This window comes from Arabidopsis lyrata (assembly GCF_000004255.2).
Source record: "Arabidopsis lyrata subsp. lyrata unplaced genomic scaffold ARALYscaffold_1, whole genome shotgun sequence".
NCBI classification, from domain to species: Eukaryota; Viridiplantae; Streptophyta; class Magnoliopsida; order Brassicales; family Brassicaceae; genus Arabidopsis; species Arabidopsis lyrata.
The window spans coordinates 29,533,828-29,561,091 of NW_003302555.1; the positions used below are offsets into that span (position 1 = coordinate 29,533,828).

The 27,264-nt window shown below is 40.7% G+C and overlaps 5 protein-coding genes across 6 annotated transcripts in view; 2 read left to right on the forward strand and 3 right to left on the reverse strand.

Moving 5' to 3' along the window:
- Nucleotides 1-116: 116 nt before the first annotated feature.
- Nucleotides 117-3,051, forward strand: LOC9327918 (cellulose synthase-like protein E1). Its single transcript, XM_002891810.2, has 6 exons — nt 117-1,063; nt 1,141-1,257; nt 1,329-1,541; nt 1,660-1,851; nt 1,959-2,306; nt 2,391-3,051. Exons 1-6 carry the CDS (start codon nt 296-298, stop codon nt 2,934-2,936), a joined length of 2,184 nt encoding a protein of 727 aa, XP_002891856.1. The 5' UTR covers nt 117-295; the 3' UTR covers nt 2,937-3,051.
- On the reverse strand, nt 3,016-16,509 carry LOC9327919 (E3 ubiquitin-protein ligase UPL1). The gene is made up of 16 exons (XM_021010950.1): nt 16,125-16,509; nt 15,761-15,856; nt 15,463-15,669; nt 7,573-15,306; nt 7,175-7,495; nt 6,848-7,049; nt 6,496-6,761; nt 6,134-6,402; nt 4,859-5,966; nt 4,630-4,776; nt 4,442-4,522; nt 4,128-4,353; nt 3,898-4,037; nt 3,592-3,698; nt 3,327-3,500; nt 3,016-3,229 (listed from the first exon to the last, which is right to left on the reverse strand). The coding sequence occupies exons 1-15, from the start codon at nt 16,155-16,157 to the stop codon at nt 3,398-3,400; spliced, it is 11,040 nt and encodes a 3,679-aa protein (XP_020866609.1). The 5' UTR covers nt 16,158-16,509; the 3' UTR covers nt 3,016-3,229; nt 3,327-3,397.
- A 1,600-nt stretch (nt 16,510-18,109) lies between these two features.
- On the reverse strand, nt 18,110-19,787 carry LOC110225220. Its single transcript, XM_021014386.1, has 3 exons — nt 19,603-19,787; nt 18,998-19,065; nt 18,110-18,884 (listed from the first exon to the last, which is right to left on the reverse strand). Exons 1-3 carry the CDS (start codon nt 19,700-19,702, stop codon nt 18,252-18,254), a joined length of 801 nt encoding a protein of 266 aa, XP_020870045.1. The 5' UTR covers nt 19,703-19,787; the 3' UTR covers nt 18,110-18,251.
- A 101-nt stretch (nt 19,788-19,888) lies between these two features.
- LOC9330595 (poly(A)-specific ribonuclease PARN) lies at nt 19,889-22,807 on the forward strand. 2 transcript variants are annotated; one of them, XM_002891811.2, is made up of 7 exons: nt 19,889-20,337; nt 20,426-20,556; nt 20,661-20,980; nt 21,072-21,185; nt 21,386-21,512; nt 21,602-21,872; nt 21,956-22,807. In XM_002891811.2, the coding sequence occupies exons 1-7, from the start codon at nt 19,970-19,972 to the stop codon at nt 22,692-22,694; spliced, it is 2,070 nt and encodes a 689-aa protein (XP_002891857.1). In that variant the 5' UTR covers nt 19,889-19,969; the 3' UTR covers nt 22,695-22,807. The 2 variants fall into 2 exon arrangements, with proteins under 2 accessions (XP_002891857.1, XP_020870044.1); XM_021014385.1 differs by having other exon boundaries at nt 20,680-20,980.
- A 1,958-nt stretch (nt 22,808-24,765) lies between these two features.
- Nucleotides 24,766-27,264, reverse strand: part of LOC9330596 — a 5,460-nt gene continuing 2,961 nt past the window's right edge. The window contains exon 2 of the mRNA XM_002894489.2: nt 24,766-25,236. Within this exon, the coding sequence (XP_002894535.1) occupies nt 24,817-25,236 (420 nt within the window). The 3' untranslated portion in view covers nt 24,766-24,816. The remainder of the gene's footprint in view (nt 25,237-27,264) is intronic.

Here is a 27,264-nt window from a genome sequence, read left to right on the forward strand (position 1 = left end):
AAACCAAGATCTCTGTTATTGTCTGACTTTTCATTACCAACCATTTGCTTTTAGCTTTCTTTTTCGCTGTTGATAATATTAATAATTCATTCCACTCTCAAAGATAGATAATAGTTGACGCTACCTGCCATTATTTGACTGAAATAGAAACAGAGTAGCTGACAGTTCCAATGACGTAAGCGAGTGTCTCGAGAACCACACTTGTCTTGACAATGTCCAAAGTTAGAGCCGCATCTTACTTGGTTCGTCTTGTATAAAGCCTTAACCTTTCCACTTGCAGAGAGACCAAACAAACATGGGAAACGAAGACGACCGGGTTAGACCGGTTCATGAAGGCGACGGTGAACCGCTTTTCGAGACCAGGAGGAAAACCGGAAGAGTGATTGCGTACCGGGTTTTCTCAGCCTCGGTTTTCGGGTGTATTTGTTTGATTTGGTTCTACAGGATGACGGTACCAGTAGAGATTGGTGAGAACCGGACCGGTTTGGATCGATTGATATCGTTGGTTATGTTGGTGGTGGAGATTTGGTTCGGTTTCTATTGGGTAGTCACACAAGCTTCCCGGTGGAATCCGGTTTGGCGTTTCACCTTCTCCGATAGACTCTCCCGGAGATACGGAAAGGATCTTCCGAAGCTTGACGTTTTCGTTTGCACGGCGGATCCGGTGATTGAGCCGCCGTTGTTGGTTGTCAACACAGTCTTATCTGTCGCGGCTCTTGACTATCCAGCGGAGAAACTCGCCGTGTATCTCTCAGATGACGGTGGTTCTGAGCTCACGTTCTATGCTCTCACGGAGGCGGCTGAGTTTGCTAAAACTTGGGTTCCCTTCTGCAAGAGATTCAACGTCGAGCCAACATCTCCGGCCGCTTACTTGTCTTCCAAGGCAAATGGTCTTGATTCTACGGCTGAGGAGGTGGCTAAAATGTATAAAGAAATGGCGGTGAGGATTGAAACGGCGGCTAGACTCGGACGAGTACCGGAGGAGGCGCGGTTGAAGTACGGTGACGGGTTTTCGCAGTGGGATGCTGACGCTACTCGAAGAAACCATGGAACCATTCTTCAAGTAAGTAATCTTTTTAGTTATGTTCTGTTATTACAACAATCGATTAAACTGAATCAATTGGATTCATTAAATGTCAGATTTTGGTAGACGGAAGAGAAGAGAGTGAAATAGCAATACCAACGTTGGTTTATCTATCGAGAGAGAAGAGACCTCAACATCATCATAACTTCAAGGCTGGAGCGATGAACGCATTGGTATGTAATGGTTTCTTGCTTCACAAGGCATTCTGATCTTTTTATCTGACTTCAGTTTTATTCTCCGACAGCTGAGGGTTTCTTCGAAAATCACCGGTGGGAGAATCATACTAAACTTGGACTGTGATATGTATGCAAACAACTCAAAGTCAGCACGCGACGCACTCTGCATCCTCCTTGATGAGAAAGAGGGAAAAGAGATTGCTTTCGTGCAGTTTCCGCAGTGTTTTGACAACGTTACAAGGAATGATTTGTATGGAAGCATGATGCGAGCAATAGCAGATGTAAGTTATAGAGAGAGACCGCACAAAACATAAGATAGATTCTGGATTTTGTGAATTATTGATTCTACTATTAACTAACGTTTATGTTTTGGGATGTGAATACTAACTAAAAAAAAAGGTGGACTTTCTTGGACTGGATGGAAATGGTGGTTCGTTGTATATCGGAACTGGCTGCTTTCACAGAAGAGATGTGATCTGTGGAAGAATGTATGGAGAGGAAGAAGAAGAATCTGAGAGAATTCAAGAGCCTGAGATGGTGAAGGCTCTCGCGGGCTGCACTTATGAGGAAAACAGTCAATGGGGAAAGGAGGTAAGGAACTGATTAATACTTATGACTGTTTCTTGTACTTAAGTTAAACGTTCGCTATCCCTTTCATTCAAAATCAAGTAAATCTTGGTTGTTTGTTTCCATGGCAGATGGGTGTTAAATACGGTTGCCCGGTAGAGGATGTAATAACTGGTTTGGCGATTCAGTGTCGCGGATGGAAATCAGCGTACTTGAACCCGGGAAAGAAAGCTTTTCTCGGGGTAGCGCCGACTAATTTGCATCAAATGCTTGTGCAGCAGAGGAGATGGTCAGAGGGAGACTTTCAGATTCTGCTTTCGGAGTATAGTCCGGTTTGGTATGGAAAAGGAAAGATCAGTTTAGGACTGATACTTGGTTACTGTTGCTATTGCCTTTGGGCTCCATCTTCAGTACCTGTTCTTATTTACACTGTTTTGACTTCTCTCTGCCTCTTCAAAGGCATTCCTCTGTTTCCAAAGGTAAATAGCTTTCCTCTGTTTCCAAAGGTTTTGGTATAAGCTCGGAATCTCTCAGGGTTAAACCAATCTGGTGTTGGAATCCAGGTCTCGAGTTTGTGGTTTATCCCGTTTGGATATGTCACTGTCGCAGCTAACGCCTATAGCTTAGCCGAGTTCTTGTGGTGCGGAGGGACGTTCCTAGGATGGTGGAACGAGCAAAGGATGTGGCTTTATAGAAGAACAAGCTCATTTCTTTTCGGATTCATGGACACGTTTAAGAAGTTACTCGGGGTTTCGGAGTCTGCGTTTGTGATCACAGCGAAAGTAGCAGAAGAAGAAGCAGCAGAGAGATACAAGGAAGAGGTCATGGAGTTTGGAGTGGAGTCTCCCATGTTTATCCTCCTAGGAACACTGGGTATGCTCAATCTCTTCTGCTTCGCCGCAGCTGTTATGAGACTTGCTTACGGAGACGGTGGAGAGTTTAAGGGAATGGGCTTGCAATTTGTGATAACGGGAGTACTAGTTGTCATAAACTGGCCTTTGTATGAAGGTATGTTGTTGAGGAAAGACAGAGGAAAGATGCCAACAAGCGTGACAGTTAAATCAGTTGTTATAGCTTTATCTGCCTGCACCTGTTTAGCGTTTTTATAAGGATTTACAGTCAAAACTAATGACCAGCAGTTATATGTAATTTTCTTATTTTATCTTGCTACTAAAATGGATTAGCAAATATCAACTACTACTAATATTTGAGAGTTTGCAACTATTTTAAAAAGATTTTTTTGATTTACAAAATCTAAAGGGGAGAGAGAGAGAAACCCTAATAATAAATAGACTAATACTAACATAATATGGACAGACAAAAATAGCCACTTGCGTTTTCTATTCATTCTGCAGTCTTAATCAAAAGCTCTTTCTCCCTTATGCCTGAAAATCTTCGAGATCTGCCACAAAATAAGTAAAATCATGAGATTTAATTGTTCCAAACTAGCAATTTATGGTAAATCTTAAAAAAATATACAAGCATGAAAGCTTGCTTACATGTACAGAGGAGTCAAAAGAATGATGGGTTTTCACTGATTCTTAAGGTGACGGGTTGCGACAAGCTTTCTTCAAGCAAACCCAAAACCTTCACTGGCTTCGTGAATTGCAAGTAGCAGGCGTTCCTGAAGTTGTTCCTTAGATTGATACTCAGGGAGGTCTAGTTGGTTAAAACTGCAACAGAACATGCAAATCGATGTAACAAATGAAAATTATGACGGGAATTATCCGTTTAAATGACAAAGGCTTTGTAATGATTTCTAACCATGTATGAGCTGATGGCAGCCGCTCCGGAGCTCCATATGCTTTGTGGATTTGTAATCTTTGGGGGCCTGAAATACCTTGCAGTGCCTTGAAGCCTTCCAAAGGTACCTGGAAACAGAAACACCGCTTGTAAAACAAATGAAAATTCCCTTTTCCATGAATTTCTAGCGTTTCAAAAGGGGAAGGAGAGGAAGGAGATTGAGATTGAGATCAGCAACCAATCAGATAAAAAAAAACAAGTACATATATATATATCGGAGAATGAATCTCAAGCGACTTGGACAGAAGCTGGCTACTATTGGTTTACCTTTGATGTTCCAGTGACAAATTGGAGAAATCTAGCCATATCTTCTTTGCTAAAAGCTTTGACAACCTCCCAGAACCAATGAATAACAGGGGATCCTGCCGTGTAGCTGGTATACTCGGTATTAGCTTTTAGATCATCAACTAAACAAAAGACAAATAACAAGTTTGTTATTATAACTTAATGAATAAGAAAATAGATGCACCAATATTGAACAATAGAATCCAACTTACAATCAATCTCAGGCAACCCGCTGATTAGGAGCTCAAGCTCTTTATCATTGAAAATTGATACTAGCTCACGAGGTATCAATTCATTAAAGCCTTCGAGGAAAGCGTTGATTTGAGGCCGAATAGCATTGGTAAGTATGTGGCCGGCCACAAGATCAACATATTCATGTTTTGTTTCTTCTGTCACCCGTATGTTTCGTCCACCAGGTTTCAGCTCGTAGTCCGTCACCTTTTCATCAAAGATAAAATGATCAATTCCATATAGTAGGCACTTTGGTATAAAGCACACAAAACAAAAAAAAACAATCAGCACACACCTCGGTCTTTTCGTAAAGAATGTGTTTTTCCTCATCTGCGTCCATACTAAATGTGAGGTCGAGTATGTCGCTCACATCATTCTGAATGAACAGAAAAAGGGACAAATATAAGTCTCAGAAAGCAGGACGTGACTTTAATTTTTGAGCTTTGTAATAGATTAAGGTATATAAAGGCTAGGTCCTCAAACCTCTAATAGCCACTTCAAATTCTTGTAGTAATCAGGATCCACCGCCTCAATATCATGATAGGTCACCTTCACACCAAGTATGTGTTTATAGAAGGAACGAGTGAAATAGACATCCAAAAGCTGCCCATCAAACAACGCCTTTGCCACCTACAGTGACATCACAAACACATCAGAGAGAACCAAAAACAAACAATCAGGTCATTGCAAGGAGAAGGTCCTGATTTATTACCATGCGACCAACAAATTTGAAGTATGATAGATGCTCAGTTTGGTAAACAGAATTGGGATTCGGTTGGAAGGTGGCATCATTTCCAACAGTAGTGAAGAGCAACGCTCCTTTGTCAAATATAACTCTCGACAATAACTGATACCATTCTCTGGTTAGACCACCGGCATCAATACCTTCCTCACCTTGAAACTGCACATTCAGACGTCCCTTCAGATCCTGTGGGGAGCGCATGCGTAACTGGTTGTATGAATCTTCCAACACATAAGCTCGGCGGACACTAATACGCAATGGCCCAGAAATATGTTGATCATGTTGGTGCCTTATTCTTGACCTGAAGTACGCTTTCTTGTTGTCAAAATCAATCAGCCTTGGTGCCTTGAGCATCATTGAAAGGGACTTCTCCAGCAAACTTGGATTTTGCCTAACAAATGAATTCAAAAGTCGCCTATGCTTCTCCGCAAACTTTGAAAATGTAACAGAGCCATCAGTTTTTTTCTGAGAATCTACACAGGTTTTAGATGAGGAACCATGAGCAGACGACTCCTTTACTTCTCCCGCTGTCACAATTGCATCCTGCTGTAACATTGACGGAGTATGAATCTTCTCACAAAGAACAAAGAAAGCCTCAATAAGAGGCAGGAGCCTCTGAGTTCCTGGAGAGAGAGAGGACGTAGGAGAGATCCCTAGAACATGATCTCCGGGGTTTACATTTGATGTAGCTGCAGTATGATCGAGCTGCAACTCAGTCATGCTGATACACTGGCTAAGTTCCTGCCACAAGGGCTCTAATGCCACGTTTAGTCTCTGCATAATGTTTTGTTCCTCCTGTTCTGTTTCCCTTTCGGTTCCCGCATTGCTATCATCAATAGGGGAAGTTAGTGAGCTAAGCACTTGCAGAACACGGAGAATTGAAGCACCTGCCATGGAACCTGTACTGTGACTCATCTTCTGTGTACTGCTTAGTGTTGCCAGCTCACGGACAGTTGAGGCACTCAAACTACTCGCCAATTCTGAGAGTTCTTTCGTGAAAAACTTGCGATGAGCAACATCTACGGCAGCCAACTTTTTCAGTACCTCTCCCGCTAACGAGTAAATTTTATCCGATAACCTATTACGGTATTAAAACATGTGAGTTCGTCTAAAGCAATTCAGGGAAATAATTGAGAGCAAGGATAAGAAAAGACCTATGTTGTGTAGACTACTGCATATATAAATATAAGAAGAAAGAGGAAGCTCAGGAACGCAAAGAAAGAAAGAGAGGAGGGTGTCTCTTACCCTTCATATCCAAGAAGAATGCAAAGATTGCAGAGGTCAGACTGTGGCAACTTCAAGAATATGTTATAAATTTCAGCACAGTTCTTCCTTCTTGCAACAGATAGCTCAGCTTCACCCACTAGCTCAGATTCACCATCTTTTCGTGTTTCACTTGAAGCTTCTTCACCGACAGGTTTGTTTTCTAATTTCTCAGGTACTCCCGATGACGGAGACCAACCCTCAATTCGGGACGCTGCTGTGTAGACAACTACTTGCAGCAAGCCCATGACCTGAAACAATACAGATAAATTAACAACCAAAGCAACTTTCAGGGCATTGCCGTGAGAAAATTCCTACTATTCTGAAAATCATGCTAAACATACCAGCGCAAGATGAGATGTACTCTGCAGAAGCTGAGGCCGACTAAGCAGTTTTAGGAAGACAACCAGAGGTATCTCCAGATCCCGGGAATCTGTCACATGAGTAACTTTCTCTTTACCCTTGCCTTCACATACAGAGGGTTTTCGGCTTGACAACTGGGATAGAAGTGACGAATCAAAGTAAAACAACAAGTCAGCAACAGCCGAATGATTCGTAGCCAAGTACGTCAAAACCTCAAGCACCCGACGGAACACTAAAGGAGGAAGACCTGTGTTATTAAGAAAAAAGAAAGTCAGTCGGTGGTGTGGAAGCTGGCGAAAATAGGAAACAAAGAATTTCGGTAGGAAGTACTACCATTCAACAGCTGCGATCGACCATAAACAACATTTGATTGACAGCCATAGAGCCTTTGCGGATTAGTTATCGCCAACTCGCTTGGTGATGTTTCCATCTCTGGCCTAATCATATCCAGTAAAAGTTGAACCAGGTTTGCCCTTGTAATGCTGTGAGCACATAGATTTAAAAGAAGCCTCTGCAGAAGGCCTTTTCCCAAGGGCTGGTACATTAAAATAACATCATTGTTAGAAGCAAAAGAAGCATAAAAAAGTACTTGTGATACAAAATCATTAATTTATTTATTTGCTAGAAAGGGGTACGTAAAAAAACAAGTATGCCTCTTACCTGTGCTAGTCGTAATAGCCTGATTAGTGATTTCAAGGCATCAGCATTCACAAGAGGGTCTCCTTCAATCTCTTTTACTTTCAAGCCATCTGCAGAAGCTGAAACAGCTCTCTGACCAATAGTAACTCCAACACCCCTGTCCATCCCTGTCAGTCTATTGTAACCCAAACCATTCCTCCGATTATTCAGCCTGTGGCTACTTCCAAAAACACTACTACGAGCTTGATAGTGACTCATTGCTCGGTCTCTGAGCATCTGCGCTTCTGCAAGTAATGGTGAAGGCAAAGCTGCCAAAACTGCTTCTGAAGAAGTCAAGAGAACCTAAAAATAGCATATTTCAGATTGTTATAAACATTTCAAAATTCAAAATTACCTAATTCAAATAAAGAGATACAAACCTCTTCTCGTAAATCAGCAGGTAGAGTAGCAATAATTGAAGCATTATCCATGTCAACTGGCTGTCCTTGTGACTGTTGTACCATCCTTTGTGCCCTTTGTTGAGCAAGAACTTCTGTTTGGATATCTGGGGGAAGCGCAGCTAAAAATTCAGGATCTATGTCGTCTACTGGAGGTGGTTCATAAGTTGGAGGCTGGACGGATTGAGCTTGCTGAGAAGCAAGAACTTCTGCCCGCAAATCTTCAGGGAGCGCTTCCAGAAATGTAGGATCGATGGCATTCACTTCAGGTGCCCTACCATCCAAGCTACCTTCATCAACTTGTTCATCATTCCTCACATCTTGTGTAGCTTCCATGGATGAGAGCTCATTGTTGTCACCGTCCAAAGGTGAAGGTTGCACACTTTGATTTCCCTCTGCAGCATCACTACTCATATCTACATCAACACTTGGTTGAAAATTAGAATTTGGATCATCTACTGGAGGATGGGTCACGGTAACAGACACATTTTGGATACTGGAAATATCAGGTTGACCCTGAGCAGTGGAGATAAGATGCACTGCTTCACGGTCTGCTTGCTCAATAGGTGCTCCACCACCTTCCCCAACTTCCATTCTATCAATCTCATTCGGTGTACAGTTCAAAGGAAGAGGCTGCATAACTTCATGCTGCTGCAGACTTTCACCTGCATCTCGGACGACAGGAGAAGCTAGATTAGCTTGACCTTGAGAGAAACTTCCAGCCGTTGCATCAGGTGGGTTATTAACATTTTCATTGTTATTTAACAGTGCACGTTCTTCACTTTGTTGACCACCTTCGTTACCTTCACCCAAAACGGTTTCGCTTCCAACAGTTGGAGGAACATCCGGCTGCTGCTGCTCTTGGACTTCTGTGGTATTAGTTTCCCTTTCAACAACAGTATCTGCTGGAGCAGAAGCACGCAAGTTGGAAATAAAGGAAATAAAATGTTCTTCTATCAACTGGGCAATTGAAGCAGATTGGCTACTTGGCTGAGGATGACCTATATCAGTCCACCGACTATCACCAACCCCTCTTCTTGATGAATCCATACCCACAACAGAATAATCAGTCAAAGGAGGAGGTGCCCCACCACCTCCTAAACGATCACTGAAAGGATCAACTGGTACTTGATCAAATGGTAGAACCGGTGTATCAAACATGTAAAACTGTGCTACATCATAGCTGCCAGCTTCTGAATGCCTGGATATACTACCAGCACTTGCTGAAACTGATGCTGTATTGCCAGTTTGTGAAGGTCTGGAGAAGAGTGGGTGCTGAAAACCATGTACTTCTGAGCCAGATCGATCAAAAGAAGATCTGCCTGTTTGACGTCTACGCTCGAAGCCCAAGGGTCTCCGCAGAGCAAACAGATCGTCCACATTCACACCTTCAAACGGCTCAGCTGTAATATCATCAATAAAACCATTTCCACCACCAGATCGCCCAAGAATCTGGAAGTGATCCAGCCCATCAAGAGCTTCCCTCCACCGCACCTCTATTACACGATTCTCGTGGAAATCATCCTCATCTTCATCAATCATGTCATCATTATATTCATCTCCAAGGCCAGTATCTTCAGGGTCTTCCACATCAGTTTCACCAAGAGACATAACACCAGCTCCATCTTCCACTAAATCTGCATCTTCATCATCTCCTTCATCATCCTCCACTTCATCGCCCATGTCATCATCTACATCATCGTCAGCCCTATTTTCAACATGAAAGCTCATTTCGATTTGATGACCTTCAATCTCTTCTCGCATGAAATCCATCTGAATAGGTTCAGGCAGTATTGTCTCATCGCCTTCTATCCTCATCTCCTGAGGCATAGCTTGGGTTTGACTCGAACCCCTTTCACCTTCGCTTTGAGAGGGAACTAGAGGCTGCTCCTGTCCATTATCTGCTGCATCTGTTACTTGCTGTAGACTGCTATTATTTTGATTCCGCTCATCAACTTCAGTCTCAATTGAAGTTCCATGACTATCATGTCTCTCATCAGAATCTGTGTTTTTTTTCTCGTTTGGTACTTCTGATTTTAGCTGCTCGGCAGCATTGGCAGCTCTCGTCAGTGTCTCAAGAGACTTAAGAATAAGAGTGACAAGCTTTGGAGCATCAGGGTGGTCAAGATCAATCACGTGAAGGATGCTGGTCAGACACTGGATAGTTCCCCCGTCTATCATGCTCTTCGCAACGTCAGGTGAACAGCCACAACCAGGGAAATTGCTTGAAGATGAATTCTTTGTCAAGATCGAATAAACCAGATTAGCAAAAGCAAGAACTCTTTTGTCAGGTAATAGAACACTTTTACTAGAACTCCTTCCCAAGGAAGCAAATACGGATAATACCCTCGAAAGCTCATTGATTATTCTTTTACGCCCTTCACTAGAACGACTGCACAAAACAACCAGAAACCAGGAAGCCTTTTCAGACAGTTTCTCCTTCCATTCTTCAGGTCCAACAAACTTTTCGAGAGATATAGGAAGCAATCGATGAATGACATGGTAAATTAACCCTCCATTTTCAGGTGAATCATCAGGTAGATTGGATCCTCGAAGTTGAGATATTTCTGTATCCCGTCTCAGTATAACACTGGTACCATGCAAGTACATGAGAACAATATCACTTAGCAACTTCAAAATAAATGTTACCCTGGCCAATTCTTCAGATTTTTCAGACCCAAGTTCTGCTTTCTCCGGCTCACCAACTTTTGATTTACCCTTCACTTTAGTAGTCGGCTCATCAACCTCCATCGAAATCAAATTGGTTTCATCATCTTCCGGCCTCTTCACCCTAGGAAAACTCAAGACAATGTCAATAAGCTGATCAATAACTTGGATGAAGTTAGCAGGGACTCTTCTGTGGCTTTTTGAACATTTTCCTGACCCATCATGAAGCTTATTTTCAGATATTCCAAGGGGTTCATTAATAGAGAATCCGTGTTCACTGCTAGAAACTTTTGGCTTTTCCTTTTCCTTTGACAATATCACAAAGTCCCTCCCTCCTGATGACTCTAACTGACAAGTTGAAGCCACAGCTTTCATAAAAACCACTGGATCTCTTGAAATTACAGGTGCCATTGTTGTCAGGAATGTCCGAGGTAATACCTTACCTATATGTCTCTTCCCACTCAAGGTCTGTCGTATTTCTGTTTCCATAGCAATTTGGAGAGTTTGAGGATCTTCAACAAGATGTCGTACAATAACAGATGCAACAGTATCATACCCAGGGAAAAAACATTTTTTCGGAAGATTAAAAAGTGAAGATAAGCCTCCATTTTCCAGAAACTGGAGAGCTAAATCATGTGATTTCGTTAGACGGGCACATAACTGAAGCACAGCCTGCATGATCATAGATGGAACCCGCTGCTTTATGAGGCCACAGGCGATTAGTAAAGCTTTATGACCCTCTTCCATGGTCAGATAGCCTGTAGATTTTCCAAAAATCGATTCCAAAGCCTGGTTTGACTCCCCTTTAGCAACATCTGAAGATAAAGCGTCCTTTAAAACTGCTGTTGAGTCTTGTGGAGAATCGCTCGGCTCTAAAGATCCACCATGATTTCCTTCCACATATTCAGACGACTGTCTTGTCTGTGCCTGCAGCATCATGCTCAAGACAAGAAGCAAAGCACTAATGCATTTTGGAGCCAGAATCTCAGTTTCAGATTCACTCTTAAGGTTGAAATCAGTCAAGATACCAATTGCTACGGTCACGATACCATCCTGTGCAGCAATTTCTCGTGTGTTATCATCTTCTGAGAGTACTAATGCTAAAATGTGTGGTATCATAGTCAAAGCACCAGTATCCTTGGAGAAATCAAGTTGTACAAGCTTCAGTTGCTGAATAAGATACGACACGATTTTTGACCGATCTTCCCCTTTGTTTCGGTTACATAGTGTCACAAACAAATCCACTAACGGGAAAGCCATAGAATCATCACTCTGAAATAATTTCACTGATGCAGCAATAACTTCATCAACAGGTGGTTCTTTTGGCTCTGCTTCTTCCTGCGGAACATCTACAGGCTTTTCTGTATCCTCAAGTTTTGGAGTTTCAGATGAATTTCCAAGAGATAGTGCAAGTGCTTGAGCCAATTCGTCATCTTCCTGTACAGGATCCTCAGGATTGGTAAACAACCAATCCATAGCCATTTCAACACTGTTTGCTCCAACTCTTCGCAACGCGTCTTCAGCCCTTGACCTTGAAAATCCCATTTCAACAATCATACCAACAATGGTTTCGTCAGGCTGTAGAGGCAAGGCTCTTTGGTTTGCTCCCCGGGTAACACCGGTTTGATTTTGCCTAGCAACCACAACACCAGAGTATATCTGGGTAACAAGGGAGGTAACTGAAGCAACAAAATTAGGATTGCAATCTGGAAACATAGGGTGGTTCCATATAGGTAGTAAGACATCCAGAACCTGAGACTGCAGATTTCGCACAAAAGTCTCAGGTTCCCTTGGTACAGGAAAAAGTCCAATCGACAAACCAACAGAAGCTGGCTGCACAAGAAGCTGCGTTTGCGAGGTTGGAGATAAAAGATATGTAGAGTTAACAAAATAGTCCAGTGCTCGGCAATAGTTTTGTAGAGTATCTACCAGCCACTTACTGTGAGACCATATATTTCTTTCACCTGGCTTCTCATTCTCAGTACTGGATGCAGGAATAGAAAACGGCACTGTCCAAAGCAACTGGCTTGTAGCTTCAAATGTGGTGAGAAGTTCCTTAAATGTTCCATGGACATAAAAACTATTCACCATAGCTGTAAAACAGACCCTCCTTCGAGTATCAAATGTCAGGAAAGTGATGTCATCTACCACTTTTCCAAGGTACCGGCATTTCACTGACAGAGATATATCATGCCCAGCAGCAGCACCATACCCCTCGAAATTAAGAGCTTCAAGAAATACTTTAGCCAAGGCAGTACCAAGAGTCTTAGATGCTGAACTCAATGATGCTCCATCAATCCTGCGACGATTAGCAGAGGTAAATCCTTTCACAAGGGCTGTGAAAAAAAACCTTACTGTACTATTCAGCTTGTTTAAAATTTCAACAATGAGAACTTCAGTGCTTTTCTTTTTTAGCTCATGGGAAGATGACGTTACTGGTAGATCAGCTGGGATTTCAGAATCAAAATTAAAAGACTCCAGGTGCCGACGAGTTCTCCCACCCCTCATTCGGGCTATTGCATGGCGTGTACGACCATGAATACCTTCGCCAGAACGCACAACAGACAGAAATTCGCGATCCCCACCCCAAATAGACTGAGAGCTACTACTTCTAATGGAGACAGGGTTTGTGTATCTAACTGCTGAAGCATTGCTTGAATCCTCATCACTCTCTCTTTCAGCAGTACTGGATGATGCTAAAACTGAATTATCAGATCCTCGATCAACACTCTTTTTTTCATCTTCCTTAGTATCATTACACAAGGCCATCTGCCAAATCGTTTGCTTGTATGTTATACCAAGTTCTTTCAGTACATCAGCATCAGCAGCACTCAATTCTGAGATAACTGAAGCGGATGCTTTCAACAAAAAGTTGGAGAGGGACAACATGCCTTCTAGGCAGGAAAGAGATCTCAAAATCTTCGTCTGGACCGCAGACTCTAATTTAAGAAGCTGAGTACCTTCAATGGAAACCAAAAGGCTATTTGTCTTCTTCAGATGTTCTCTTAAGTAGGAGCACACTATCCTTGCTAGGCCAGCTGAATGCTGAGGGGAGAAGTTCTTAAAAGCGACAGAAAAACTTTGACCAAGAGAGGTTGATAGAGGCATAAGAGGTAAAGAGAATAGCTGCAAAACAGCATCAATTCCTTTCTTCTCAACAAACAGGGAACATACTTCCGCATTCTGAAGAACTGTTTCAAAGAGACGAGCAACATTACACACACAATCTGGAAGAAACAGCTCAATGTTTGCTGGAGAAGTGTCAGAAGATGGTTCCGCCTCATCCGAAACTGCCAAGCTCTTCTCATCAACGTCAATTTCCATAGGAACAGGAGCAGCACCACTAGGCACATCCACTGACTTAGAGGTGGTGGCCTCCATCCCAGATCCAATAATCAACATGGAATTGAGGATTTCAATGAACATATCAACTCCATAAGTGCGCAACGAAGATTGATGTCTCAAGAGTTCATCAAGCCCACTTGACAAAGAACCAGGTGTATCACCAGTAAGAGCCCTCAGATAAGAGGGAGAAGTAAATATTTTCACAAAACATCTCAAGGCATTTCGGTCCTTCACAGCTTGAAGACCGCTATTGTTGAGACACAGAGCATCCAGACACTGTGGAATGCATGTTATGGCTTCTGCAGAGCAGATTACCTCATCAGATATAGCATCAAGAAAGGCAGAAGTTAAACCAGCTGAATCTAAAGCATTGAAACAAGTGGGATCTTTATGAATGAGATCACTCATGACAGTGGCAGCAAGTGAGAATACTCCACCCCCGAAATCTTTTGCTCTCCGGAAGATAATGCATAAGCATTCAGGCAACAAGCTCTCCTCGGAACCATAGAGGTTAGTGTTACCAGGAGCATAAGTTCCAAGGGATATTGCACGTAACAACGCTTTTATCAACAATCTCCTGTGATACGAAATTAATGCTTCAGAATAGGGAAGTTGTTCAGTATCAGGCCCACTACTATCAGAACTGCAAATTTTTTCTTTCACATCGTCTTCAGTACGAGAGACTTCCAGTTTCAACCGAAAGATAGTATCATCTAAGCCACCCAAATCTCTGAACAAAGCAGCAGCTGGATTGCTGTAATCCATGAAGGCTTCTAATACATGCACAGCGGTACTGACCAAATGCAAGTGCTGGGGATCTGTATCTTTGATGAGAGGCACTAGGGTCGGAATAAGACCAGCTTCTCGCATGGCTGAACATCCAGACGATGATGAAACCAGGACTGTAACAAGGGATAACAAGGCTTCCGCAAAAGCAAGAGACCACTTGGAAGAATTACAAATAACAGAATCAATCGCTTTCTGCATTAAGCTAGATAGCAAACCACGATGCCCGCCAGAGGTGACTGTAGTTAAAACAGTCGGCTGCCGAGTTCGATCCTGCGATAGTGCAACCAAGGATAGCAAGCATAGTATCCTTATTTTCTCTGGAACAGAATCCTCATAGCTTACCAGCGTAACTAACTCATTTACAAATTCCGGTTCGCCAGTAAAGAAAGAAACAACATTCTCAGTGTCACCACTTGCTTGAACCAAAACAATGAAAGCATATAAGCGAATGCATGTAAACTGCTGCCGGGTTGCCAAAGAGGAGAACGCCCTTGCAAATCTCAATCTGGTCAGCAACGCAAATCTTAAACTGGGAGGAACATTGTGATCAATGACTAATTTGTTCAGAAGTTCCAGGTCAGACTCTGCGCGCATGCTGACATCAGGTACATGGATAACTTGTAAACCACCAGGAAGCTCACTTGGTGATTCATCAGAAGCATAAAACTCAAAATGAAGAGTACAACCTAGCTGGAGAGAAACCTGGTCACAACTGTTTTCTGTGGCACATGACGTCAAGCCAAGGCCTTCCTCTTTCCCCCCCCAGCCTTGTGCAAGGGAAAATAGTTTTGAATTCAGGGAAGCATCTCTTATGGAGTATTTCCCAATTTGCCTTTTCAAAAAGGCAGCCAACGTCTGCAGACAGGCTTCAACAACATCTGCATCAGTAGATGCAAGTAGGAGAGAAAGATGCTGCTGCATTTATGAAGAAAAAAATGTGTGAGAATGATGAAGGTAGACATCTCAGTAAATAAAGCAACATATCTAGCGGAACAACAAGAAATCAAACATCAGTTAACGATTCGTCCAAATATCAATGATAATTAGGGGGATTCTGGCACAGAAATTTACCTCATAAGAACTGTAAAAATGTTTGTTAGTGCAATTCTCTAAAACAAGTCTGATAACTCGGAGAACTTGCAGAACAGCATCCTTTGGGAAAGGTGGATCAGACTCCTCAAAGTTTTCCTCAATATGCAGATCCTTCCTTACTTTGACGTGCTTCTCAAAAAATGTGTCAAAATGATTGAAGAGGTCCACCCAATGATGGAAGTCACCCTAAATAAAAGACAAATCCGCCAATCATCAAAACGAGAGTATGACAGAATAAAATGGAAAAAAGGTTCACAAACAGGGATTTTAAACATACCTTGTCAAATTCCCAGCGAAAACATGCAAGGGGCTCTTGTATTAGCTCGAGTGGAACCGAAGTAACACTATTGATGAACGATTTAATTTTGGAAGGCTGGTACAAATGAATAAAACAAGGGTTAACACAGCCAATACATGTACAACATCAAAGTAAACAATTTACCAACGCTTCCAAGGTTTGGCTTAAGAACTCAAACCCCATTATACCAATGAAAGATCATATCAATAACCATGCACCAAAACACCAGAAACAGACAAGTAGTAGAAAACTAAAAGAGTACTATAGAACACACAAATGCAAAGACAGAGATAAATTATACAATTGATCAAAGGGTTTAATTACGTGGTTTAGGAACACTCACCACTTCCGAAGCCCTTCTCCTACGAAGCTTCATGATTTTAGAGACAGGGCATATCCTAAAGCACTGATCGCGATAGAGGATTGATCAATACACACCGATTGAGAGAACTAGTAATCACTTGTAAAATCTATCAACGAGGGGTGATCTGGTCCAATACTATGGATTGATGGCGATCGGTGAGGCAGACGAACGAGAAGAAGAAGTAGAAGAAGAAGAAGAAAAGAGAGAAAGAGAGAAGAATTGACGATCCTGGAGATAATCGCAAAGTGTGGGAGCGATCCGAAACTAGGGTTTTGAAGAGGATCGCGTATTAAGAAGAGAAGGGATTTGATAGGGAGAGAGAAAGACGGTGTGTGTGAGAGAGAGAGAGAAGTGGAGAAGATTTCTAAGAAGCTAAGGCGCTTTGTGTTTTTATACACGACGATATATGTTGTTCCAATGCCGGTTTACCAATTTTTATTTTATTATTATTATTATTTTTTTTTTTTCTCAACATCAACTTTTTATTATCCAAGTCAAGATACACATCGTTCAACGCTACCCGACGCAAATCATTGTATTTTCCAACCACTGCGAGATGAAACACACCACAACACGGTATAGAATCATCTCTTAAACCACCTAAAAAGACTCTAATGACACGAGAACAATTACTGACACGGAGAAAACCCAACTCTAATCTGAATTACAAAATAGACCCAACTATTAGTCCCTTAAGATCAGAATGTAGTGCTTGTCCCAATAGCATCATCACCATGAGGCGCATTTTCAGGAAGAATTGGTTCTCCATGTTTCGTCGTTCCGGTCTTAAAACCAAAAACGGACCAACTGTCCGACTGAACCGACAAAGAGACGCTAAACACACCAGCAAACCATGGACTTCTCCGAGATACTAAGCAATTCTCGTAATACTAATCACATAAGGATTAGAGTGGGGCACAGATTAGTATACCTTCACCGCACGGTGCATTTCCGGATAAGCCGCATCGCGTATGCCTCGTTGTCTTGCTTCTTGGTCGGACTGAAACCAGAGAATTGGAGGGAGCTGTCGGGAACCCGACTTTGATAGGAGTCTCAAATCTCGGCTACCGGCACCACGACGCCTTCCCCAACCTCCGTTAGACCCTACTACTCGCCTCACCCACTGTACTCGGACCGGCTCAGGATTCTGGCGGGAAGAACAAAGGAAGCGGAGAGGCTCGGTTGGCTCCCCAGATTCGACACCAGGGAGCTTCGAACCATCACCAGTCCCACAACGAAGGAGAGCCGAGATCTCTTTCAGTGATGTCTTTCACCGCACCAACTCGTCGCTGCCGTTGAAGCCCTCCGTATCGCCGCCGGAGACAGGGGAATGAAGACGCCTACGAAATCTACACAAAGACAAGAAGGAAACGAAAAAGGAAAGAAAGGGAAGAAGCCCTCTCGCGACGCCGGCCGGAGCCGGTCGTCGGAGAGGCAAAGCAGGATATAGATCTAGGCTTGGTCTCGGCGGCGGAGAGGTAGAGAGAAAACTAGGTTTTTTTCTGAAACTAGGTCTTTTTACCAATTTTTATTTTATTTTTCCTAGACAAGTCAATATTATTTTTATTAATTGACTGAGATAATATTTATTTATTAAAATCAATTAAGAAGACTAAATAAAAATATTATCAAATCAATATGAAATTTTTTTTGGTTATGATCTTGCCATAGCAGTATACTTGCAACAGTTAATTAAATATTTGCTTTGGAAATAATTTGATATAGTTATATATATATCTTATCTTATTATATAAAGCATCTTTTTATATACATATATCTTAATTATATGTATCTTATCTTATTATATAAAGCATTCTTAAAACGAGTTTGATTAGAAAGTACAAAGAGAATCCTTGAGAAAAAGAGTAGAAGCAAAAGCTAAAGACAAATTCTCTGATTCTTTTCTTCACTTCTTAATGCCTTTTTTCTTTCTTTCTCATGATTATAACTTTTAAGAAACAAAATTATAAAACTTACTCATATATACGTATGGATTATTTTACATTCACAAAATATTTGCCAAAAAGAATCATGATCACTTGCACCTCTACAACACAATGCTACTTCTTATGCTATGAGGCATTATGGGAGAGCTTAATTAAAGACTCAATCCTCATAATCCGGTACCTCAAAGACCATAAATTTTGCAAGAGAAGTGATTATCTTACCATCTAAAGATCTGTTTCTGCAAGAATTACTTCTGATAATAGATGATGATAGTGACGAAGAAATATGAGTCTTTCCTTGCATTCTGATGTTGTTTGCAGCCACTGTTACTTTCTTGCCTATCATTTCGCTTATAGGGTCTACAGGATTCCTCCCTGGCGGTTTTGGTGTGAAGCTTTCCAAACATTCAGAGTTTTTCATCTCAGCAACTCTTGCTATTGACGATGAAGATCTTATGGTTTCAGGTTCAGATGTGGAAGGACCAAGATACTCTCTCTTGTCAAGGCAAGTTTGTTGTCTAGATGCAAGATTTCTGGAATCAGGTTTGGCCCGAGATTTCTTTATCTTCTTGTTTTTACCTTGGATCAACGCAGTTACTCCTTCGATGGAGTTATCAGAACCAGGACAATGTCGAATGTGGGTTTTATCAATGCTGTTAGATACACTTAGCTCTTGTGATCTGCTTACAGCTCTAGCTTCTGCATGGATAAACCAAGGCTTTCGGTTATCCCGGAAGATGTACTTTATAGGCACAGACTCGACAAGGTAGTAAAAGCTAGACTTTCGTTTAACCTATACTAGGAGAGAAGGAAAAGTTAGAATGCGTTTGCTGCAATGGATTGAGATAACAAAATCAAAATCCAAGGTGTAGAAAGAAAATGAAATTGCTAGCTCATTTTCATTACCATCAGACCATGAACTTGTATCTCCCCTAAATTCGAGAAGCAAATTGCATGAGTCTTCTCGAGTTTTCCTGCAAAAACAAAACATGTTGCATTGATACATGTTCTGATATTCTTATATAAAAAATAGTAGAAGGTAGATAGTGAGCTAGTGTAACACAAACAAAAGATCATCAAACATCAATTTGAAGGCACAAGACAAAAAAAGAGAAACACAACAATACATGTGCAATGATACACATTCAAAAGAACTGAGCAAGGCACTGTGCAGGAGGTCTTCAAGTGTGTGATAAGACTAAACATTATTGATGGAGAAGATAATGTGAAAAGAACATTTCTTTCATAGGAATCATAACCTTGAAACTTAGCAGCAAAATTTTCATCTCAAAATACGCATGCATATCAGTTTCGTCACAGACCAAAACACATTATACATCCGGAAAGATTAAATTAGAGAATCCTATCAGTAAACCTATAAGCTAAGTTTCGAAATTGAGAAACCGAGAAAGACCAAAACTTTATAGAAACAGTAGCTACGGAAATACAAAATCGAGAGAGAAATCAGTGCGGAAAAAGAGTTTTTCTTTAGAGGGTGGTCTCGAGCTTACTCTTGAAATCTGCTGCTGTGATATCCAGAGGAACCGTCATGACGATTCTAGTTCCCAAGTTAGTCTCAGCGAAGACTGTAACCTCTTCTGCAACAGCCATTGTGTGGGAGCAGCAGTGGCGAATTTGCTTCGTTTTTGTTCATCGGAAAAAATAAAACAAATCCCGCTGTTTCAAGCAATGTAGAGACAACTGTTTGCAGTTTTAATAACGTGGAAACGGCAGACTGTGCAAGTGTAAGTTTCGAAAGACTGAAATTCCCAAAACGGTGCCGTTCGCCGGAATTATCTTTCCCTCTTTCCTTCCACCGAGAGCAAAAACCTAAAAATGGTCGTTTGATTCTCTCTCTCTCTCCCTCTCCGTTCAAAAATGCGCCGGCACAAGCGATGGCCTTTGAGGCCTCTCGCCTGCAGCTTCAGCTCCTCAGCGGCGGAGACAGTTACTACTTCAACGGCTGCTTCGGCGACGGCGGCTTTTCCGTTAAAGCATGTGACGAGGTCGAACTTCGAGACGACACTGAATGATCTGCGTTCACTCGTAAAGGCTGCGGATTTCGTGGCGATTGACCTTGAGATGACTGGTGTGACAAGCGCTCCGTGGCGTGACTCCTTAGAGTTCGACCGCTACGACGTCAGATACCTCAAAGTCAAAGACTCCGCCGAGAAATTCGCCGTCGTTCAGTTCGGTGTCTGTCCCTTTCGCTGGGATTCTCGAACTCAGTCATTCGTTTCTCACCCGTTAGTCTCTCTTTCTCAATCTCTTTAGCTTCAATTGTGTTGCTTTTTTCTGATTGATTTTGACAAAAAAGGTCTCGTTTTTGGGCAGGCACAATTTCTTTGTATTTCCTCGTCAAGAGCTCACATTTGATCCACCAGCTCATGAATTTCTCTGTCAGACAACATCAATGGATTTTCTTGCCAAGTATCAGTTTGATTTCAATACCTGCATACATGAAGGTGCTTCCTTTCTCCTTTTCATGTTTGATCCTGAAGAGAAAAAAAAGTTTAGCAATCAAGTTTGGTATAGTCCCCGAGGAATTCACATATTTAAATAATCCCAGGAATATCTTATTTGTCCAGACGACAAGAGGAAGAGGCAAGTAAGCGTTTGGAAATGCTACATGGCGAGGAGGGAATTGTTTCATCCGGTGAAACTGAAGATTTAAAGTTGGTGCGTTTGGCAGATACTCTTTTCGCTGTAAGGATGGAGAAAATGCTGAATGAATGGCGCTCTGGCCTGTTACATGGTGGGAATGCGTCCTCTGAGTTTCCGAGGATCTCAAATGGTTCGACTCAGAGTATGGAAACTGTGTTTCACCATATGCGTCCAGCTCTCAGTCTGAAGGGTTTCACTTCTCATCAGCTCAGAGTTCTTAACTCGGTAATACTCTTCTTTTTTTTATCTCTGTTTTACAACTTTTCTTCAGACTATTTATTTTTTTAATCAGTTGGTTTTGGATTTGGCTTTGTAGGTTTTAGGAAAGCATTTTGGAGATCTTGTTTACATACATTCAAATGATAAAGATTCCTGTTCACAAGGCTTTGTTGTGTATACTGATTCAGAATCCGACAAGGAAAATCTCATGGTAAGGTAGCATTTACGTTACTGGAAAGATTTTTTACTATATGATACATGTCCTTTGGATCTTAACTGAGAGTGTTGAAGTGAGTTATTTGATGATAGCAAAGTTCAGGCTCAAGAGTTGATGTAGCTATAGTGGTAGTAACTGATCCTTCTAGTTAAAAGCTTCTCTGATTTAGATATCATTACTGTGTCTTTTCACAGAAGGAGGCAAAGGATGAACGCAAGAGATTGGCGGAAAGAAAAATACAATCTGCAATCGGGTTCCGTCAAGTGATTGATCTGCTTGCTTCAGAGAAAAAGTTGATTGTTGGTCACAATTGTTTCCTCGGTATGCTAGCAAGTTGCTTCTCTCTATGTCTATGATGGTTTTGTAACTTAAAGATGCCTTGCTCTAACCATTTCTTTCATCTGACACAGATATTGCACATGTATACAGCAAATTTGTGGGTCCTCTTCCTTCAACAGCTGAGAAATTCGTCGCCTCCATTAACAGTCACTTTCCTTACATTGTTGACACCAAAATACTCTTAAACGTGAATCCAATGTTGCATCAGCGGATGAAAAAGTCCAGTACATCACTATCTTCTGCGTTTTCCTCGTTATGTCCGCAAATCGAGTTTTCTTCAAGAAGCTCTGACTCGTTTCTTCAGCAGCGTGTCAATATTGATGTTGAGATAGACAACGTTAGGTTTGTTCCTCCCTATTCTTGGCATGAACACTTGACTGTTTTCTGATTTATACTGTATTTAACGTATGTTTTCTCTGTTCCAGGTGTTCTAACTGGAATGCAGGAGGAAAGCACGAAGCTGGTTATGATGCTTTCATGACAGGTTGCATCTTTGCGCAGGCATGCAATCATCTCGGTTTCGACTTCAAACAGCATTCGCAATTAGATAACTTTGCCCAGAACGAGAAACTTGAAAAGTACATCAACCGTCTTTATCTCAGCTGGACAAGAGGTGATATCATCAACCTTCGAACAGGCCATAGTAATGCAGATAACTGGCGAGTCTCAAAGTTCAAATACGAGAACATTGTCCTCATCTGGAACTTCCCACGAAAACTTAAGGCTAGAGAGATCAAAGAATGCATATGCAAAGCCTTTGGCTCTGCTTCTGTCACCTCTGTCTACCACGTGGACGACTCTGCGGTTTTTGTCTTGTTTAAGAATTCAGAACTCGTCTGGGACTTCTTAACGCTCAAGCGGCAGCTGGAGTCAAGCGACGGTCCAGTTTCGGTTCTTCACCCTCTATCCAAGATCCTCGAAGGAGGAAACACTGGAGCTGCAGACTACGAAGCTTACAAAGAAATTTGCAGCTCAAACATCTCAAAGATCCTATTCTCTGACCAAGCTGAAACAGTTGGTGTCAAATCAAGAACAAGACCGGACCCACAAGGCGAGACTCAGAGAAGAGAGGAGAACACAGTCGCTGTGACTCACAAAGCATCGGATTTGATTGATGCGTTTTTAGCCAATAGAGAGGAAGTCGAAACTGCTACGACTAATTAACTAAGCCATCTAACATATGTTTTTGTCAACGTGAAACGCAATAATTTAATACGAGATCATTTGTTTGCATGACCAAAATTTTGAAAAAGAAACATGAAATATGTTCGGATAAACAGCTAGAATTATCATTTTTAATGTCAAACAATTGATCCGATGGAGATGTCAATCAAGTTATCTTCTGCTTCCATTTCCTCCCATATCTCCATGATCATCATCTCCTCGTAATACTCTTCTCTACTCATCCGACGTTTCTTCATTCTCTCCAACTTCTCTTCCTTTGCTTCTATCACCAGAGAGATCTCTATCAAACCCTCTTCTTCTTCATGTAGGTTGGCTTTGGTTTCCTGACCTTCAAGCTCCTCCTGATCATGAAGGTAAGACTTGGATTTCTTGTTAAACACGTCAATCGTGTGGAAAACGTTAGAGAGAAACAAGATTGGTATAGTTATGAGAATGCAAAGATTTTTTAAGAAAGAAAGTGATAAGATCAATAGTGAAAGCTACAACATGAATAAATATATACTTTGATTGACTCATAAGCAATACAGTTACATGGTTTTTTTTATGATTTCTAATGCTATAATTCATAGTTTTATAAGTTTGAAAAATAAATAAAAAAGCGTCATTAACAATTCCAAGGATAAATAGACTTGTTTCTCTCTTTTTAATCGTCATATTAAATACCATAAGATGTTGATATTGGTTTCATATTTGCTGAGGAGCAGAATTGAGTGTGGATGCCCAAAATTTATTCATATCAGATACCTTCGGAACTCTATGCTTGAAGATCAAAGAGAATTCTGCAAAAGATGAAGAAATCATCATCGGAGCTGTGGCTATCCAAGGTTATAATTTAGGTTATGACATTAAAGCAAAACTTGTTTATTTACAATATCAAAATTGTAATTTTTAGAAGATGATGTGTTATCCTTATATTATTTTAAGAATTATTCATACATAAAATTTGTAAGACTTTCATATAAATATAAGTTTATATTAAATGTATTTGTTAAATATGTTTAAAATTATTAATTATGATGAAAGGATAAATGTTGAATTTTCTACAGCAAGTTTTGATTTTCCAAACTACTTTTAGTGTTTGCTTTTTTTATTGTTCAAAGTTAGGTTTTGGTTATTTATAAGTTTTTAAAAGAAAAAAACTACTTTCATGTATAGAATATCTAAACGTGAGAAGTAGGAAATCATTATCTTTGTTGATCAAACGAAAGAAATTATGGAAATAAAATTCCGGAAACAGAGGATTAAAATTAGATAGCTTGGGTAAGAAGAAAGATAGAGTTGTCTAGGATGTAAATGCAATCATCGTCATTGTTTGAGGCTTTAACTGCATATAGATTTGAATTTGTATTAAGCTTCTTTGTATCACTTTCAATGATCTCCTTTGCATATTCATTCTTTCAAATATGCAACATTTGTTGTAGAAAATTCATTAATTACTTTTGAGATGTTGTTTAATTATGCGAGTACTGGCATATACAAATTTTCAAGTTTAATTATGCGAGTACTGGCATATGCAACATTTGTTGTAGATATTTCACAATTTGCTTCTTCAGTAATATTATCCATTCACAAATTAAAATTTTAAATATTAAATTTGGATAAATACCCTACATTAATTATTATTTATTTTTGAGCAATATAGTCTTTTAAATTTCCTTTGAAAACTATTATTTAAAGTATTAAATTACTAAAGTATCTTCACTAAAACTTGTTAGTAGCTTATATATCTTAACTGAATATAATAATATTTTTTGATAACAATAAATCTTTGACTAAATCTTACTTATTATTAATTATCTCAAATCACTTTTAAATATCAATCCAACCCCTAGCTCATAAGGGTTGCATAAATAAATTATGGTGCACTTGTGATTTCTTTCTTAAATATTCATGAAGGAAAATAAGTTATGAAAATTGTTCTTGTTTACCGAACATACAATTCCTATTCTCCGATCACAATTAGTTTAGTATTTTTGTTTATTTTATTCTTAAAATATTGTCTCTTCCTCAATACAAGAAACTTTGGAAATAAAATAAATACTAAAAAAAAGTAAAAGAAAAGGAACAAAATTAATTGGAAAATAAGGACTAAAAAGAAAAATTAAGGAATTAAACCATAAGCTTCTGGACTAAGGCCATAGGTCATGTACTTGAGGAGATTTGCACCCTCAGATTGACGACAAAAATCATACATCAAGTAAGTCAAGAGATTTGTGCCCTCAGATTGACGACAGTAATCATAGTGTTTAGGCCATAAGTCCCCTTGAACATTGTTCCGCAAGTCACCGTATGGGTTTCCGGCAAAAAATTGGCCCTTCCTCCACTTGTCCCAAAGCTGAACATAATCCTGAGCTTTCTCTAGTAGGAACAAAGATCGGGCCAAGTGATTGGTAGATTTCCAGAGTGGGTATTTCTCATCTGCTTCACGATGCAAATCTTCCACCTCCCATATAAATAAACGGAAGTAGCGCCTCTTTGATTCATCTGGTGCCTTTAGTACTATTCTCCCTTCTTCGTTGACCTTATTGAATTAAGAACTAGGTTAAGAACACAAGATTAAAAAGACTTCTCTCTTATTCCTTTAGAAACTTACTCAAAACTAAAGGTCTTACAAATCTCTTAATCTCTCTTATGGAATACCACAACCTAGGCATCTCATATATATAGCAAAACCCTTTTCCTTTTCCTAACACACTTAGGAATTGGATAATTTCCTTTATTCTAGATAACTCCTAGAATATTACATATTTATCTTTAGCTTATTTCTCAAGCTTTCTTCAAACTTATCTCAACATTTTCCCTCCTAAGTTTGAACCCTTCTTCCGAAACATCTTGAACACCAATGAGCTCTCTCATCTCCTTGAATCTAATCCTACCAAGCGCCTTAGTTAGGATATCAGCTCGTTGCTCCTCTCCGGCAACATGCTCAACTTCAATTTGTTCATTCTCGACACATTCTCTTATAAAATGATATCTCTTGTTGATGTGTTTACTTCTTCCGTGGAACACCGGGTTCTTTGCAAGTGCAATGGCTGATTTGTTGTCAATAAGAAGCGTCACCTTCTCACATGAGCCTCCAGTGACTTCTACGAGCAATTCTTGAAGCCAAAGTGCCTGTTTAGAAGCTTCCGTTGCGGCCATGAATTCTGCCTCGCACGATGATAACGCCACCGTGTCTTGTTTCTTTGTACACCAAGTAATTGGACAGTTCTCAAGGTAGAACACATGTCCTGTTGTGCTCCTCCCATCATCTTCATCTATATTGTGGCTGCTATCGCTATAGCCCACAAGCTTTGTCTTCTCTCCACGAGTAAAGAACAAACCAAGAGCAAGAGTTCCTCGCAGGTACCTAAGTATTTGTTTGAGTGCAGCTCCGTGAGACTCCTTAGGTTGTTGCATGTACCTACTTAACACACCAACACAATAAGATAGATCGGGTCTTGTGTGAAGCAAATAACGTAGACACCCTATGATTCTTCTATACTCCTTCTCATCGATATTCTCCTCTTGTGGTGCCTTAGATAACTTTAAACCCGAGTCCATTGGTACCTTCACCGCATTGCAGTTATTCATTCTGGTTTCTTCTAGAATCTTGGATGCATACCTTTCTTGCTTCAACACAATTCCATTCTCAAGTTGCAGTACTTCAATACCAAGATAATAGGTTAATTTCCCAAGGTCGCTCATTTCAAACTTTGTTGCCATCCCTTTCTTGAACTCCAAGATTGCATCTAGACTTGAACCCGTAACTAGTAGGTCGTCTACATAAACGGCCACCAACAGAAGATGCTCATTCTCTTGCTTACGGTATAGAGAAGCTTCTTTGGAACACTTCGTGAAGCTCAATTCCTTAAGAATTTTATTAAGCTTGTTATTCCATGCCCTCGGGGCTTGCTTTAGACCGTAAAGTGCTTTATGTAGTTTGTACACCTTGTCTTCACTTCCCTTGACAACAAATCCCTCAGGTTGTGTCACATACACCTCTTCTTGCAATTCTCCATGAAGGAATGCTGTTTTTACATCTAGATGGTGCACTTCCCATCCATTGGAAGCCGCAAGAGCAAGAATGAATCTTATCGTCTCAATACGAGCAACCGGAGCGAACACTTCATCAAAATCTATGCCGTGTCTTTGTACGTAGCCTTTAGCCACTAACCTCGCCTTGTACTTGTTTATACTTCCATCGGAGTTCCTCTTTATCTTGAATACCCACTTTAACCCGATTGGTTTGACTCCATTTGGAAGTTTCTCCAAGCTCCATGTTTTATTCTTAGAAATTGATGAAATCTCTTCGTCACAAGTTTCTCTCCACTCTCTTAACTCTGAGGCTTCACTAAAATCCCATGGTTCTTCGTTAACTTGAAGAAGCAATCTCTCCCCTTCAATCTCAGCTAATAACACATAATCCGCAAGATAACTTGGCCTTTTCTTTGGTCTTGTTGATGGTTCTCGCAAAGAAGGCTGAGATTGCACATTCTCGGCTTCTTCTTCACTTTCAGCCTCAGACTCATTGTTTTCATCGTGATTCTCTGCTTCCCCTGTTCCTCTG

Excerpts from the sequence above, each read along its gene's own strand:
- LOC9327918 (XM_002891810.2), top strand. The coding sequence starts at position 296 with ATGGGAAACGAAGACGACCGGGTTAGACCGGTTCATGAAGGCGACGGT. Across the intron at positions 1,542-1,659 it reads TGATGCGAGCAATAGCAGAT|GTGGACTTTCTTGGACTGGA; the intron begins GTAAGTTATAGA and ends CTAAAAAAAAAG. Across the intron at positions 1,852-1,958 it reads ACAGTCAATGGGGAAAGGAG|ATGGGTGTTAAATACGGTTG; the intron begins GTAAGGAACTGA and ends TTTCCATGGCAG.
- LOC9327919 (XM_021010950.1), bottom strand. The coding sequence starts at position 16,157 with ATGAAGCTTCGTAGGAGAAGGGCTTCGGAAGTG. Across the intron at positions 15,857-16,124 it reads GGAGAAGGGCTTCGGAAGTG|CCTTCCAAAATTAAATCGTT; the intron begins GTGAGTGTTCCT and ends CATTTGTACCAG. Across the intron at positions 4,038-4,127 it reads CGGGTTGCCTGAGATTGATT|TTGATGATCTAAAAGCTAAT; the intron begins GTAAGTTGGATT and ends TCTTTTGTTTAG.
- LOC110225220 (XM_021014386.1), bottom strand. The coding sequence starts at position 19,702 with ATGGCTGTTGCAGAAGAGGTTACAGTCTTCGCTGAGACTAACTTGGGA. Across the intron at positions 19,066-19,602 it reads CACAGCAGCAGATTTCAAGA|GAAAACTCGAGAAGACTCAT; the intron begins GTAAGCTCGAGA and ends TTGTTTTTGCAG. Across the intron at positions 18,885-18,997 it reads TACAAGTTCATGGTCTGATG|GTTAAACGAAAGTCTAGCTT; the intron begins GTAATGAAAATG and ends CTCCTAGTATAG.
- LOC9330595 (XM_002891811.2), top strand. The coding sequence starts at position 19,970 with ATGCGCCGGCACAAGCGATGGCCTTTGAGGCCTCTCGCCTGCAGCTTC. Across the intron at positions 20,981-21,071 it reads AGCTCAGAGTTCTTAACTCG|GTTTTAGGAAAGCATTTTGG; the intron begins GTAATACTCTTC and ends TTGGCTTTGTAG. Across the intron at positions 21,186-21,385 it reads CCGACAAGGAAAATCTCATG|AAGGAGGCAAAGGATGAACG; the intron begins GTAAGGTAGCAT and ends GTCTTTTCACAG.